The sequence below is a fragment of the Coenobita brevimanus genome, chromosome 23 (genome assembly GCF_032717465.1).
Source record: "Coenobita brevimanus isolate Jiangsu-jjx chromosome 23, ASM3271746v2, whole genome shotgun sequence".
NCBI lineage: Eukaryota > Metazoa > Arthropoda > Malacostraca > Decapoda > Coenobitidae > Coenobita > Coenobita brevimanus.
In genome coordinates this window covers 61,681,861-61,696,384 of record NC_136976.1, presented here as the reverse complement: position 1 = coordinate 61,696,384, position 14,524 = coordinate 61,681,861, and the positions used below count along the sequence as shown (strand labels likewise).

At 42.2% G+C, this 14,524-nt stretch overlaps 1 protein-coding gene across 1 annotated transcript in view; it reads right to left on the bottom strand.

The window, feature by feature from the left end:
- The window catches only part of LOC145392990 (fat-like cadherin-related tumor suppressor homolog), a 569,943-nt gene that overhangs the window by 225,727 nt on the left and 329,692 nt on the right, over positions 1-14,524 (bottom strand). Inside the window, exon 21 of the mRNA XM_080267295.1 lies at positions 9,872-10,309. Within this exon, the coding sequence (XP_080123421.1) occupies positions 9,872-10,309 (438 nt within the window). The remainder of the gene's footprint in view (positions 1-9,871; positions 10,310-14,524) is intronic.

Sequence of the window (14,524 nt, the reverse complement as noted above, 5' to 3'; positions counted from 1 at the left end):
CTCCTAACGCTTTCTATCACATCCACATCCACACCACAACGCTGCTTTATATCCTAATTTGTCAGCCTTGCTCTCCATGTGACTCCACATTCTCCTCTTAAATAACTCATTTCCACTGCTCTCGCTCTTGACTTGTGCCCTTCCAACAACATCCAAGCTTCACTTAAGATTTTCCTTGTGATGTAATTCAGGTTTTAGCTACCTATGCCCTGTGTGGCAACCATCACTGAAGTAAACTAATCATCACTGAACAAAGTGAAATATTTAACAGACGATGGATTTTCACAGACATTAGCACTGAGTGTGGTGAGCTGGGACAGTGCGGGACACAGGGTGAATTGGAACAGTGGGCACTGTAATGCCAAATGCCAAGACATTTCCATTTTATGGTGCCCATTCAATAGCACGCCCCAACTTTACAAATGTTGTTAATACTAATTTCCTACAGAACCACGAATAATGCATGAAAAATGTGCAAATATGAAAGGGTAGCATTTTGACCTTTGTGGAATTTCATTTTTGAAAATACACATACATTATTTTGCCAATTTTCCTCACCGACAGTCAGTTTTAGAGCTAAAGGTCTACTTTTTGGTGGGTGAAATCTTCAATTATTATAGTTTTTTTGTGATTTATCCAGAAAATGTATTTTTACAGCAGAGCAGTGCTGAAGGATTAACAGACAATTGTCCCTACTTGCCCACCAATTTTTTTTTTTCTTTTTTTTAATCCAGGGTGAATTGAGACAACAATTTCATTTGTGATTTTTGAAAGGAAAAACCTACTTTTCATGCATGTGAGGCATGTGGGGGTGGGCTATGTTTATGATGGAAGAGTTGTGAGGCAGGATGGGATTGGAATGCATTGGTGTTGTGATGAGGAGGGGTAGACTGAGATGGTTTGGGCATGTGGAGAGGATGGGGGATGATAATGGGGTGCAGAAATTTATAAGTGCTAATGTTAGGTGTATGGTTGCAAGAGTTTGACCGAAAAGGACCAGAGACAAGGTCACTGAGTGTGACCTCAGGGATAAAGGACTGAATAGGGAAGCTGCCAGAGATCAGCAAGATGGGTGATTTTGCCATACATCAACCCAAATGGTGAAGTGCATTGTTTTTTTATATTTCCCATGGTTAGTCACTGTGCCCTCCCCCTCCCCCCCCCCAATTATATTTCTGGCTGCACCCCTGGTGGCCTGATACTTTTCAGGGGTCTGTAGGGCAATAGTGGGTGGGAAGGGACACAGGTGATGGTGGGAGGAAAGATGCAGATGTGTGGAGGGGTGATGGGGGACAAGGAGGTAGTGAGGGAGTGGGATAGAGGGTGGCAGGGAGGTGGCTCAGAGGAGGGGGTGCCCCCCACCACTCGGGTTGGTCTGATTTCCCCTTACGCCACCTCAGGAGTGAGTTCTCATTGGCCGTGTACAGCCACCCCAAGAAGTGATGGCAGAGTTTCAGATTGCTTCGGTCACTCTGCACTGCCATACATTCAATGAAAACAGTGAACATAAGGTAAACAACATTCAATACCTTCATCACGTCATATCAAATAAAATATACATCGCGCTATGAATGATGTAAAATGAATAACAGGAGGCAGTGATATATTAGAAATTAACACTTAGTTACCTTTCCTGATTTGAATGAATGTGAAATGTATTACTCCACGTGCGGTGGGCAGTAGGCCTATAACTCCGTGTTGCTGATTTGTTTCCCAGGATTTCAAATACAGATGCTCTAGTTTTGAAGACCAGTTAAGGAAAATTCTTGTGACTGCAATACACTGCATTATTTTCAAATGCTATGGTGATGATATAGCAACAACAAGGATGCCATAACAATGATATTATTCTTCGTAATGATGCCCTACCTGCGGTAGCAGCAAGACCGTACTGTCTTTTATTCCGTCTTCCTCTTGCCAATAATAGTTATAATTAGCAACTTCATTCCCAATTGATGTAAAATTACTTTTAGTTGTAAGGAGGTATGACATATTCTGCCTTTTTCTCTTACACTAGTCAATAAACAGGACCAATACATGAGTTCATAAACTCTTGCAATGAAAAAGCACGCACTCTTTACTCCATCTTTTAATCTTAATATCAGTCTTTTAAAATAAACTGTAATGTCCTGCTGAACAGAAAATGCTGATTTGTAAGTTTTGAACTCAATGATTTGTTTATGAACCTCTGCATTTTATTATTCTTGCTAATCGACTGTGCACGGAGGATATCAGGTTATGACAAGTTATAGTAGCCGCAGCGAGAAATGAACGCTGTGGTGGGGCAGCCGGGATGATCGGGGATTCCCCCACTGTAGCCATATCCACATGTCACCGACCATAGAGGTAGGATGTCACCGACCATCGGCCACCGCTGCAGCCCCGCTCCATGATCCTTACCCTGTGTCTCTGGCTTTCTCTTTCTCTCTCGGTTTCTATATAAACGGCTGTATTTCCGAAACTAATTATGAAATTATTATGACTTTTGTTCCACACCACCACTGAGGTAAAAATCAAGGAGAGTTTTCTGTATAAAGGTTTCCCCCCCCTTGTCTGAGGGCAGGTCAGTTCTGGCGAGTGTATAATTATAGGTCAGGCGGAGGTATCGGCAAGGCCGCACTCCCCCGCTCATATGCCACATTTAGGAGGGGGGGGAAACCTTTATACAGAAAACTCTCCTTGATTTTTACCTCAAAGGTGGTGTGGAACAAAAGTCATAATAATTTCATAATTAGTTTCGGAAATACACCAGTTTATATAGAAACCGAGAGAGAAAGAGAAAGCCAGAGACACAGGGTAAGGATCATGGAGCGGGGCTGTAGCGGTGGCCGATGGTCGGTGACATGTGGATATGGCTACAGTGGGGGAATCCCCGGTCATCCCGGTTGCCCCACCACAGCGTTCATTTCTCGCTGCGGCTACTATAGCATTCTCCAAGGAGCTCCGACTCTAGGCAAACTTCGAGGTTCTTTCTTTATACTTCTTTCACCGATAGCCCTCTGGCTTATAATAAATAATCCAGAGAATTTTCTTAATGGAAAACTGGCCAAAGGCAATGTAAGAACTGCATGTCTTTGAGTAAGTGTAATCCCCTTTTGTGCGTGTTGATCGAAACATTTAAAATAGCCTACTGACTTACACCGCCTTCCCGCTTTCTGTCGTCGTCCATGGAGACATTGGAAACGGAAATAAATGATTTTAAATTATTCCCTAGTATTGTAACGGAAATTATTTTATCAATAATAATTACTAATTTTAATTGTTTACTGAAGCTCCCTTTTGTTCAGTCTATCGCTACTAAAAAATTATTGCTTGTTATCATGCTAGATTTGAACTCCACAAATTATTCCTGACTGTCCCTGAGCAATAGTTGTGAAATTTCAATTACTTGTAGTTCTGTTTAGGATTTCCTATCATCGTAACTAACGAACCGCTTCCTACAATTTTGAAATATACAGGTACTTTGGCATTGATTTATTGTTTTTTGTAACAATTTTACTTACTGTATTAGGTTTCACCTTGTAAAGATATAAGGAAGAGTATGTGCACTATCACTGACCGAAAACTTCTGGATACTCTGCCGAGTCTGCCGTCACTTCTTAGGCCGACTGTACATTGTAATTGGGGTGGAGGAAGCACTCCACAGTTTTTTTTACAGGCCCCGCACAATTGATGTAATTAGGTATTTTGACAAAACTCAAATCACATCAACTGATGCGATTAGGACTTTATTCCATCCATCCATCGTCCAATCCTACACTGCCCCATGAGAAGCGTAGGAGCCCGGGGCTAGGCAGTTGGTCCCGACATTTATGATGAGAGTGACTAGCCTCACTCATCCCTGAGTGGCATTACATGAGCAATCAACCCCAACCATTCCTTGGATATAAACCTTCACCGGCTCAATCCGACTGGAGCACAATAATTACCCACTAAACCACCAGTCGCCAGAATTTGGTTATATGGTTACCACCCAGCATAGTAAATGGTTTCCTGGTGTACAGGAAACCATTTGGCTTGTCACTCAGTGTAGAGTCACCCACAAGCAGAAGGAAGAGGAAAGAATGAAGGAAGGAAAGATAGAAGAGGGAGTCACCCATAGGCAGAAGGACAAGGAAGAAAAGAATGAAAAGAAAGACAGAAGTGGATGGATGGAAAAAAGACGGAGGAAAGGAAAGGGCAGACACCCGACAGCAGCACTACATCGAGTGAGTGGATGGTGAGCGCCCCCACCTACCACAAGATTAGGACTTTAGGGGTTAATAAATTACCCAAATCTTATTATGCAATATATCTCCAAGGAATCACTTAAGAAACAATTCACAACTCTCCATTTTTTGAAAACTTAAGACCTTGATGATGTTACTGTCTTGGAGGATTACACAGTTTAGTAGGTGCCACTGTTCTGACAGTGTTGCTTACAGACTAATAGTTATGCTATTTGGACATTTTGAGCACTTGTTAATTCTTTAGAGGAACTGGTGCTTAAAAAAAAAAAAAAAAAAAACTTTTTATTATTATTACACACATATTTTTAATTCTTTAGGAGAACTGGTGCTTTTTATTTATATAAAAAAAAAAAAAAAAAAAAAAAAAAAAAAAAAATGATTATTACCTGGGGGTAGGGGGGTTTTCAAGAATACTCCCTCAGTATCCCTGCTTGTCGTAAAAGGCGACTAAAAGTGTTGGCGGAGGGTTAGTGCCCCTCCCCAGAAGACAACTAACTCAAAAAACAAACAAGAAGCCTCGGACAAGGACTGACCAAACGATGACGACCCAGGACCGGACAAAGGACTTGGTAATGAGTACATGGAATGTAAGAGGAGCGAATGATGAGGTGAAAGAGAGAGAGATTGTCCAGGTGCTTGAGGGTGCGAAAGTGGATGTACTGTATGTGGAATAACTGAAACAAAATGGAGAGGAGAAAGTGTGAGAGAATGGGAGTATGGATGGGGTATATGTGCAGGAGTAGATGAGAATGAGAGGGCAAAGGAAGGAGTGTGTATAGTTGTGAGTAAAAGATGGAAGAAGAGCATAAGACAGTATGGATCAGTTGGGTCAAGGATTGTGTGGGTAAAGTTGAAAGTTGGAATACAAATGTGGGCGACTGTGTGTGTGTATGCACCAACGCAAGATCGTGCTACAAGGGTGAGAGAAGAGTTCTGGACAAATGTGGAAATGTGCATGGAAAAGTTTGGAAGGAATGAGAGAGTGTTTTTGATTGGTGATATGAATGGTAAAGTTGGTAATGTGAAGGTGGATGGAATAGTTGGTGAGTGGGGTGTGCCTGCCGAGATAGATGAGAATGGGAGTGCGTTAGTGGACATTTGTGCTGGGAGGGGGTTGGTGATAGCCAATACCCTCTTCAGGCATAAAATGATCCACAGGTATACATGGCGAGTGATGAGAAGGGTGGGTGGTGAACTGAATGAAAGGAAGGCAATGATTGATTATGTGTGTGTGGATGAAAGGATGCGAAGATGTGTAAAGGATGCAAGAGTGTATAGAGGTTGGGGGAGTGGACTTTCTGACCACTACTTGGTGGTGGCCAGAATTAGGATGCACGTGAGATGGAGGAATAGAAGAAGGGAAAGACGAGAGGAAGGAGCAGTTGCAAGGAGAGTGGAAAGGTTACAAGAGGATGAGAAAAAGGCAGAGTATAAGAGAGAAGTGGAGGAACAATTGGGCAAATATGAATTGGAGCAGATTGGAGACATGGAAGGTGTGTGTAAGATATTTACAGAAGAAATATGTGCAGCATGTGATGTGGTGTGTGGAAGGAAGAGAAGGCGGAGGGGTGTGCAAGGAACAGCGTGGTGGACTGAAGAGGTGAAACAGGCTGTGGCACAAAAGAAGAAAGCATACAATGAATGGGTGAGAAATAGGGGCGTGGAAGAAGTTGAGAGGCAGAAGAAAGAGTTATATGTGGAAAGGAAGAGAGAGGTGAAAAGATTAGTAAGAGAGAGTAAGAAGAGAGTGGATGAGGAATTTGGAAGGAATTTGAGTGTAAAGTGGAGGGACTGTAAGAAAATGTTCTGGAGAGAAGTGAAAAGAGTAAGACAGGGTGGAAGTGAAGTTAGCAGGGGAGTGAAAGATAAAAATGGTAGATTACTAGTGGAGAAGGGAGAAAAAGTGAGCAGATGGAGAGAACACTTTAAGGAATTGTTGAACGCAGAGGATGGAAGTAATGCGAGTATAAGTGGCTGGGGAATGGCTGGGAGAAGGAGGGAGGTGAGAAGACAGGAAGAAATCAGTAGGATAGAAGTTGTGGAAGCAATGAAGAAAGTTAAATCGGGGAAAGCCCCAGGAATTGATGGAGTGTGTGGTGAAATGCTGAAGCATGGGGGAGAGATAGTAGTAGAATGGATGCGGAAGATGTGCAGATTGACCTGGGAGGAAGGTAGATTCCCGGAGGATTGGAAGTCAGGTATAATTATTCCCTTGTACAAAGGAAAAGGGGAAAAAGAAGTGTGTGGTAATCATAGGGGCATTTGTCTTCTTAGTATAATAGGAAAAGTGTATGGTAGGATACTTATAGACAGAGTTAGAGAAAGAACAGAGAAATTAGTTGGAGAAGAACAGGGAGGCTTTAGGAAGGGAAGAGGTTGTGTAGATCAGATATTCATTCTTAGATCTTTAGTGGAAAAGTCTCTAGAGAAGGGAAAGAAGTTGTATGCGGCTTTCATGGATTTGGAGAAAGCATATGACAGGGTGGATAGACAAGGATTGTGGAAAGTGTTAAGAATATATGGAGTAGATGGGAAGTTGCTGAATGCTGTGAAGAGTATGTACAATGGTGCGAAGGCTGCAGTGCGTGTGGATGGTGAACTAAGTGAATTTTTCTCTTTGAAAGTTGGTTTGAAACAGGGATGTGTCATGTCTCCATGGTTGTTCAATCTGTACATGGATGGGGTAATAAAAGAGGTACAAGGTAGGGTAGTGGATGTTGGAGTGGCCCTGGTGAGAGAGGATAGTGTTTGGAAACTCCCTGTACTGTTGTTTGCAGATGATACTGTGTTGTTGAGTGAAGACGAAGGGGAGCTGCAAGGCTTGGTGGATGAGTTTGAGAGAGTGTGTAAGAAACTGAACCTAAAGGTGAATGTAGGGAAGAGTAAAGTGATGGTCTTTGAGAGAGGTGAAGTTAGTGAATGTACAGCGAGGTTAGATGGTGAGGAATTGGAAAATGTGAGTACATTTAAGTATTTGGGTAGTGTGATGAGTAAGGATGGAGGTTTGGAGGGTGAAGTGCTTGAAAGGGTACAGCAGGGAAGAAAGGTTGCTGGTTCCTTGAAAGCAGTGATAAGAAACAGGGAAGTGAGCATGGAAGTGAAAAAGTTACTGACAGTATTGTGATACCAACTCTAACGTACGGAAGTGAAGCTTGGACATTGTTGGAAGGACACAAGTCAAGAGTGAGAGCAGTGGAAATGAGTTATTTAAGAGGAGCCTGTGGAGTCACGTGGAGAGACAGGCTGACGAATGAGGATATAAAGGAGCGTTGTGGTGTGGATGTGGATGTGATAGGAAGCGTTATGAGGAACACACTGAGGTGGTTTGGCCATGTGGAGAGGATGGAGGGTGAAAGACTGACGAAGAGAGTGTATGTGAGTGAGGTGGAGGGGGGAAGAGGGAGGGGGAGGCCAAGGATGAGATGGAGGGATGGGGTGGAGAGGTATATGAGAGAGGGGGGTGTGAGTTGGGAGCAGGGCAGTGAAATGGCGGGGGACAGGGCGACGTGGAGGCGATTTGTTTGTGGCCACCCCAAACGGGATTGAGGCGTCTGGCAATAGATAGATAGATAGATAGACATTCATTTTCCACATTCATCCATCACCTTGGCCTACCATACCTTTTCTCATACTCAAACTGTTCTCATATAACCTTTCACCACCCCATTTAAATCCATTCTCTGCATTTAACCATACCATCTAAGCACTTTCTCTTCAACCCTAATGTCACTGTACACACATCCTTACTCTATATCTTTCACAAATCACAACAGCTCTTATCCTATCCATTCTACACACTCCACACACATTCCTCAACAATCCCATTGCTACATGCACATTAAAATACCTGTACCAGTATTGGCATAAATCACACAGTGCTATATAGAATATCAAAATATAAACTTCTTAACCCCATCAAGTTTCTGGGCTGGGCAGATTATGTCTGTGCTAAAGGCAGCCACTCACACTGACCCACATCTTTGCGGCCCGATATTTTACTTTGATCGCTCTGTGTAAATACACTTTTCATGATACAATGTTGGTGTTGCGTCATTATGAAGCTGAATAGTTTTACTATATCGCAGTATGTTAAAAAAGGAACAAAGTAAATAAAATGTCAAAAGACGAGATGAAGTTAGGCAAAAAAAAAAAGAAAAATTTATACCTTGCCGTAGAAAAATATTCTGCAAAAAATACAGAGTAAAGATACGTAAATTTGGTTTAAACCATGCAAAAATACAATAAATTACCTTTCCAATGATATATAGATTATGATAATTTTTGCATTTCTTTGTGCAGTAAAGCGAAAGGAAAGAGATGCGCAATTTTATTTTTGTCTTGGCCACATATTCACTTCGCGATGTTTTTCTTTGATTGGTCAGTGTAAATACACTTTTTATGATAGGATGCTGGTTGTGGTGTTATTTTGAAGCTAAATAGTTGTATTTTATCGCAGTATGTTCATAAAAGGAAAACAAAGAAAATAAAAAGTTAAAGTGATGAGTTGAATGGCAAAAACCAAAAATTTTATACCTTGCTGTAGAAAAATATTCACCAAGAATAAAATTATAAAGAAACAAAGCCATGAGTCAGACCAGCTGTGCAGTAATGCCACGCGTAGAGCAACCATTCCGTGACATCATGCTTGAGCCTCTTTGTTATGATACGTAGATGCGATTAATGGTGAATATTTTACAAAAGTTTCTTAAAATGACGATTAAAAGCGTCATCAAAATCTCTGAGGTTGGATTTGAAATGACGATCGAAATAGTCATTGGAATCTCAAAGGGTTAATTGTAAACTTTTCAGCTTAAAGTGAGAATATACACTGACAATATACAGTAGCATGAGCTAATGATACTGATATGAAAATCTAGAATTCATGTACAAAACCTAATTCAGTAAAGTTACAGCATAAATTTAAATTAAAAACCTAATTCAGTAAAGTTACAGCATAAATTTAAATTAATATCCTGGAGATGGACTCAGGAAATTTATTTTGAAATAGTCACCACCACCATTATCATCATTTTCAACAGCTTGCTCCATACTGGGAACCCCTCAACAGGGAATGGCTGTGATAAAGCTCCCTTTAAATTACTTTACCTTTACACACACCACTCTCTCTCAAACACTTCTCTTCCTGTTCATTTTCTTACATAAATATTGCTCCACTCACTTCTTCCATACATGAAATCTAACCTTACCAACATTACCCTCGGCCTCACTTTCAAAAATTTCCTTTGGCACCCAGTTTATGTGCATTCTTTGTACACGTCCATACCATCTCAATACATTTCTTTTTATCTATTCAGTAAATCCACATCTCACTCCTATACCTATTCCATTCCAAAGTACACATAAATTATTTTGTCTTAAATCATCCATCCTGCTTATGCCTGCAGTTCTTTTGAGAAAGAACAGTAATGGCCAGAAACACTGGTGTACTAATAGCAAAAAATGTTAACGTTAATTAATGAAGCAAGACTTTTCTAAGCCTATATTCTGGACAGCCACTTTTAGTATGAATGATAAGGATCTAGTGCAATATCTTCAATACATTCTTGAATGTAGCAGTACAGTACAGTATTTCACAATAAAATTTCTTCCATATTTACAGCACTTATGAAATTGTTGTTTACCTGTTACAAAGATGTGGGCAGTAGAGGAGAGAGGTGGGGTGCCTTTGTCAATGGCCTGGACCAAAAAATGATGCAGTGTAGCTGTCTCCCTGTCAAGCCCCTGCTTCAGTATCAGCACACCTGAGGTGCTGTCCATATAGAAGTTACTTGGAAGGGTGCCATTAAGGCCCATGAGGCGGTAGCTGACTCCTGCATTGGGTCCTGTATCACGGTCTGTTGTGGTGACAGTGAGTATAGGGGTGGCAATGGCAGTAGCTTCAGAAACACTGATGTTGTAGAAGTGACGTGGGAATTCTGGAGGGTTGTCGTTAACATCCATTACCTGCACTGATACCACCACCTCTGCCCACTTGCCAGAGTAACTGTCTGTGGCACGAACTGTTAGCTGGTACGTCTTCTGCCGTTCATAGTCAAGCTCATCTTGCACACGTATCAGGCCTGACGGAAAATACAGGATTTTAACACAATGCTACAATGTATTCTAGGTTTAATAGAGGTAATCCTAAGTTAGAGTACTTTTTGATACAGTACCTCAAATGATGTAGCACAGTATGTACTCAAAATACTATTCAGTGAAACTTCCAAATTTCTGACCACTAATACAGAATTCTGTGATTGATGATGATGATGATCATCATCATCCAATCCCATGTTGCCCCATGAGGAGCATAGGAGCCTGGGGCTTGGCAAGTTGGTCCTGACATGTACATTAAGATGTAAGTGACCAGCCTCACTCATCCCTGAGTGGCATTTACGTGAGCAATAAACCCCAACCACCCCTAGGGTATAAACCTGCATAGGCTCAATCCGGCTGGAGTGCTTTAATTACCCAATAAGCCACCAAGCATCATAATCTGGTTATATGGTTACCACCCAATGCAGTAAATGGTTTCCTGGTGTACAGGAAACCATTTGGCTAGTCACTCAACGTAAAGTCACCCATAGACAGTAAGAAGAGGAAAGAATGAAGGAAAGAATGACAGAAGAGGAAGGAAGGAAAGAAGGAAGTGTGGAAAGGGCAGTCACCCGAGTGCAGGATTACATCGAGTGAGTGGATGGTGAGCGTTCCCATCTACCACTTTGTGATTAATGATAATTAGCAATAAAATTAAATTAGAAAAAAAAAAAAATGAAGACACTTTGTTCTGCCTTTATAACCCACTAAAAACATCATAAATCAATATCTCATATTTGCTTGAAGTGTAGAAATCAAACACACAGCTCCATCATCTTTATAATACTGTACTACGAATAAAAAGGAGAACAAAAGTTCCCAGGAGAAAATCCCCTCTTTCTGTACAGTATTTCAGGAAGAACACAACTTCTGAATATTGTGTACAAGTACTAGGTGGCTGTATATCTGTATGCCAACAAAAGGAAAGGGATTTTCAATCTCATACACTCACCACACTATCACTCTTTATGACTTGCAGGGAATATATATAGTACAGTACATTCACCTATAAAGCAGCAATACTGACCCCCATTAAGGCAATGCATTACTGAAATTTGCATTACAGAAACAGAACCTATGAGAAAAATGGAATCTGGTTCCAACTTCCCCTACTGTCACCCTTGATGATCCCCCTAAGACTGCCCTAACAACTTCAAACTGACAGGAGAGAAGCAGATAAGCAAGTGGGAGAAAAAGTTGCGAGGAAGGGTGGGAAATCAAAAGCACTGCAGCCCAAGATGGAATCCCACATTGCCTGCTTCATTTCCCTTCATTTTCTATTTGTATTTGTTTACAATGAAAGAAAAGTAAAAGGGAATAGATAGAAGAGAAGCTGAGAAATGCAACATGGAGAAAGGAAAAAAAAAAAAAAAAGTGACAATGAAATGAGGGAGAAGGAAGAAGAGAAGGGGAGAGGATCAATAAAATGCTGCCACCACCACCTAAGCTGAGGCAACAAAAGTTAACTCTCGGGCAATATACAGTCATCTTGCATAAAGTGCGCCTTCGCAAAGTGCGTCTCACCTAATGTGCAACGGGGGTCTGACAATAATTAATTATTTAGATAGAATGTTTGCTACTTGCAATGTGCGATGGGCATGAAAAATTGAGGCAAAAACGGTATTCTCTTGCAACTCGCGAGCATAATTTGTAGTGTGTGATGGGTAAGGGTGGGGCTGGTGGGTATGTGTGGTGGGGTGCAGCTGGTGTTTGAGTGAGTGGTGGCCACAGCAGCAGGATGATGATGAAATGTCTGTAGTGTCTGACCTGGAGTTTGAGGGTTTCCTGGAGCAGCACCAGGCAGCACCTAGCCTAGTGCAAACTATGATATCTATCTATCTATCTATCTATAGCCCGACGCCCTAATCCCGCAAAGGGTGGCCGCAGACAAAACGCCTCCAAGTCCCTCTGTCACCCACCATTTGACTCCCCTCCCCCCAACTCACCTCCCCCTCCCTCATATACCTCTCAACTCCATCCCTCCACCTCATCCTCGGTCTACCCCTCCCTCTCCCTCCCTCCACCTCACCTACATACACCCTCTTAGTCAGTCTTTCATTCTCCATCCTCTCCACATGTCCAAACCACCTCAGTGTATTTCTCCTAATCTTTTCAACCACATCCACATTTACCCCACAACGTTTCTTCACTTCTTCATTTGTCAACCTGTCCCTCCATGTCACTCCACATGCTCCTCTCAAGTAACTCATTTCCACTGCTCTCACTCTTGACTTGTTCCCCTCTTGCAAGGTCCACGCCTTGCTTCCATACGTCAGGGTAGGGATCACAATACCATCATGCAGTGACTTCTTAACTTCCATACTCACCTCCCTATTTCTCATCACTGCTTTCAGTGTGCCAACAACCTTCCTTCCCTGCTGTACCCTTTCACGTACTTCATCCCCCAAAGTTCCATCCTTACTCATCACACTACCCAAGTACTTGAATGCACTCACATTCTCCATATCCTCACCATCCAACCTCACTGCACACTCTGTGACTTCATTCCTCTCAAACACCATAACTTTACTTTTGCTTACATTAACTTTCAGCTTCCTCCTCCTATACACTGTCCCAAATTCATTCACCAAACCTTGCAACTCCCATTCATCTTCACTCAACAATACTGTATCATCAGCAAACAGCAACACCGGAAGCTTCCAAATCTCACCCTCATTCATTAGGGCCACCCCCACATCCACTGCCCTACCTTGTACCTCCTTTACCACCCCATCCATATATATATTAAACAGCCATGGAGACATTACACACCCCTGTTTCAGTCCCACATTGAGATCAAAGAACTCACTCAGCTCACCATCCACTCGCACCGTAGCCCTAGCTCCCTCGTACATACTCTTCACAGCACTCAACAATTTCCCCTCCACTCCATATATTCTTAATACCTTCCACATACCTTTCCTATCCATTCTGTCATAAGCTTTCTCCAAGTCCATGAAGGCAGCGTACACTTTCCTTCCCTTCTCTAGATACTTCTCCACTAAACATCTTAGAACAAATATCTGATCTACACACCCTTTTCCCTTCCTAAATCCCCCTTGTTCTTCTCCAACTAGCTCCTCTGTCATATGCCTAACCCTATCAATGAGTATTCTACCATATATTTTACCAGTCACACTAAGAAGGCAAATACCCTTATGGTTACCACATACTTCTCTCTCCCTTTTTCCTTTGTACAGAGGAACAATTATACCTGATTTCCAGTCCTCTGGAACCCTTCCCTCTTCCCAAGCCAATCTACACAACTTCCATATCCACTCCACAACAATCTCACCCCCATACCTAAGCATTTCACCACACACTCCTTCAATTCCTGGGGCCTTTCCCAGCTTAATCTTCTGCATTCCATAAAACTGGCCACACAATACAGTACTGTGCTTTATGAGAATTCGTTAATCACTGGTGCAATCGTTACCAGGGCTGCCATTTGGTATTTTTCATTACCAAATGTGGGGCAATTTGGTAATGAAAAATTCAACTGGTAATGATTCAGAATGAAGGGAGAAACCTGTACTGTACACAGGAAAAATCATCTGGTAAATTACCAATATGCTGGGAATCGAACCAGGGACTCTCAGGTGAGAGCCAGGCAGCATACCACTACACCACGACCAGGTAAAAGTTAACTCACGTTGTCACAATCTTGTAACCAACGTCCCTCCGCCCCCACTGTGGGCATCAAGAGGATGAGTTAACCCCCTGGCACTCGGGCAAGTAGATGCTTTTAATCTATCCCAAGCACTTACGGCAAGTCAGAATGAAGGGAGAAACCTGTACTGTACACAGGAAAAATCATCTGGTAAATTACCAATATGCTGGGAATCGAACCAGGGACTCTCAGGTGAGAGCCAGGCAGCATACCACTACACCACGACCAGGTAAAAGTTAACTCACGTTGTCACAATCTTGTAACCAACGTCCCTCCGCCCCCACTGTGGGCATCAAGAGGATGAGTTAACCCCTGGCACTCGGGCAAGTAGATGCTTTTAATCTATCCCAAGCACTTACGGCAAGTCAGAATGAAGGGAGAAACCTGTACTGTACACAGGAAAAATCATCTGGTAAATTACCAATATGCTGGGAATCGAACCAGGGACTCTCAGGTGAGAGCCAGGCAGCATACCACTACACCACGACCAGGTAAAAGTTAACTCACGTTGTCACAATCTTGTAACCAA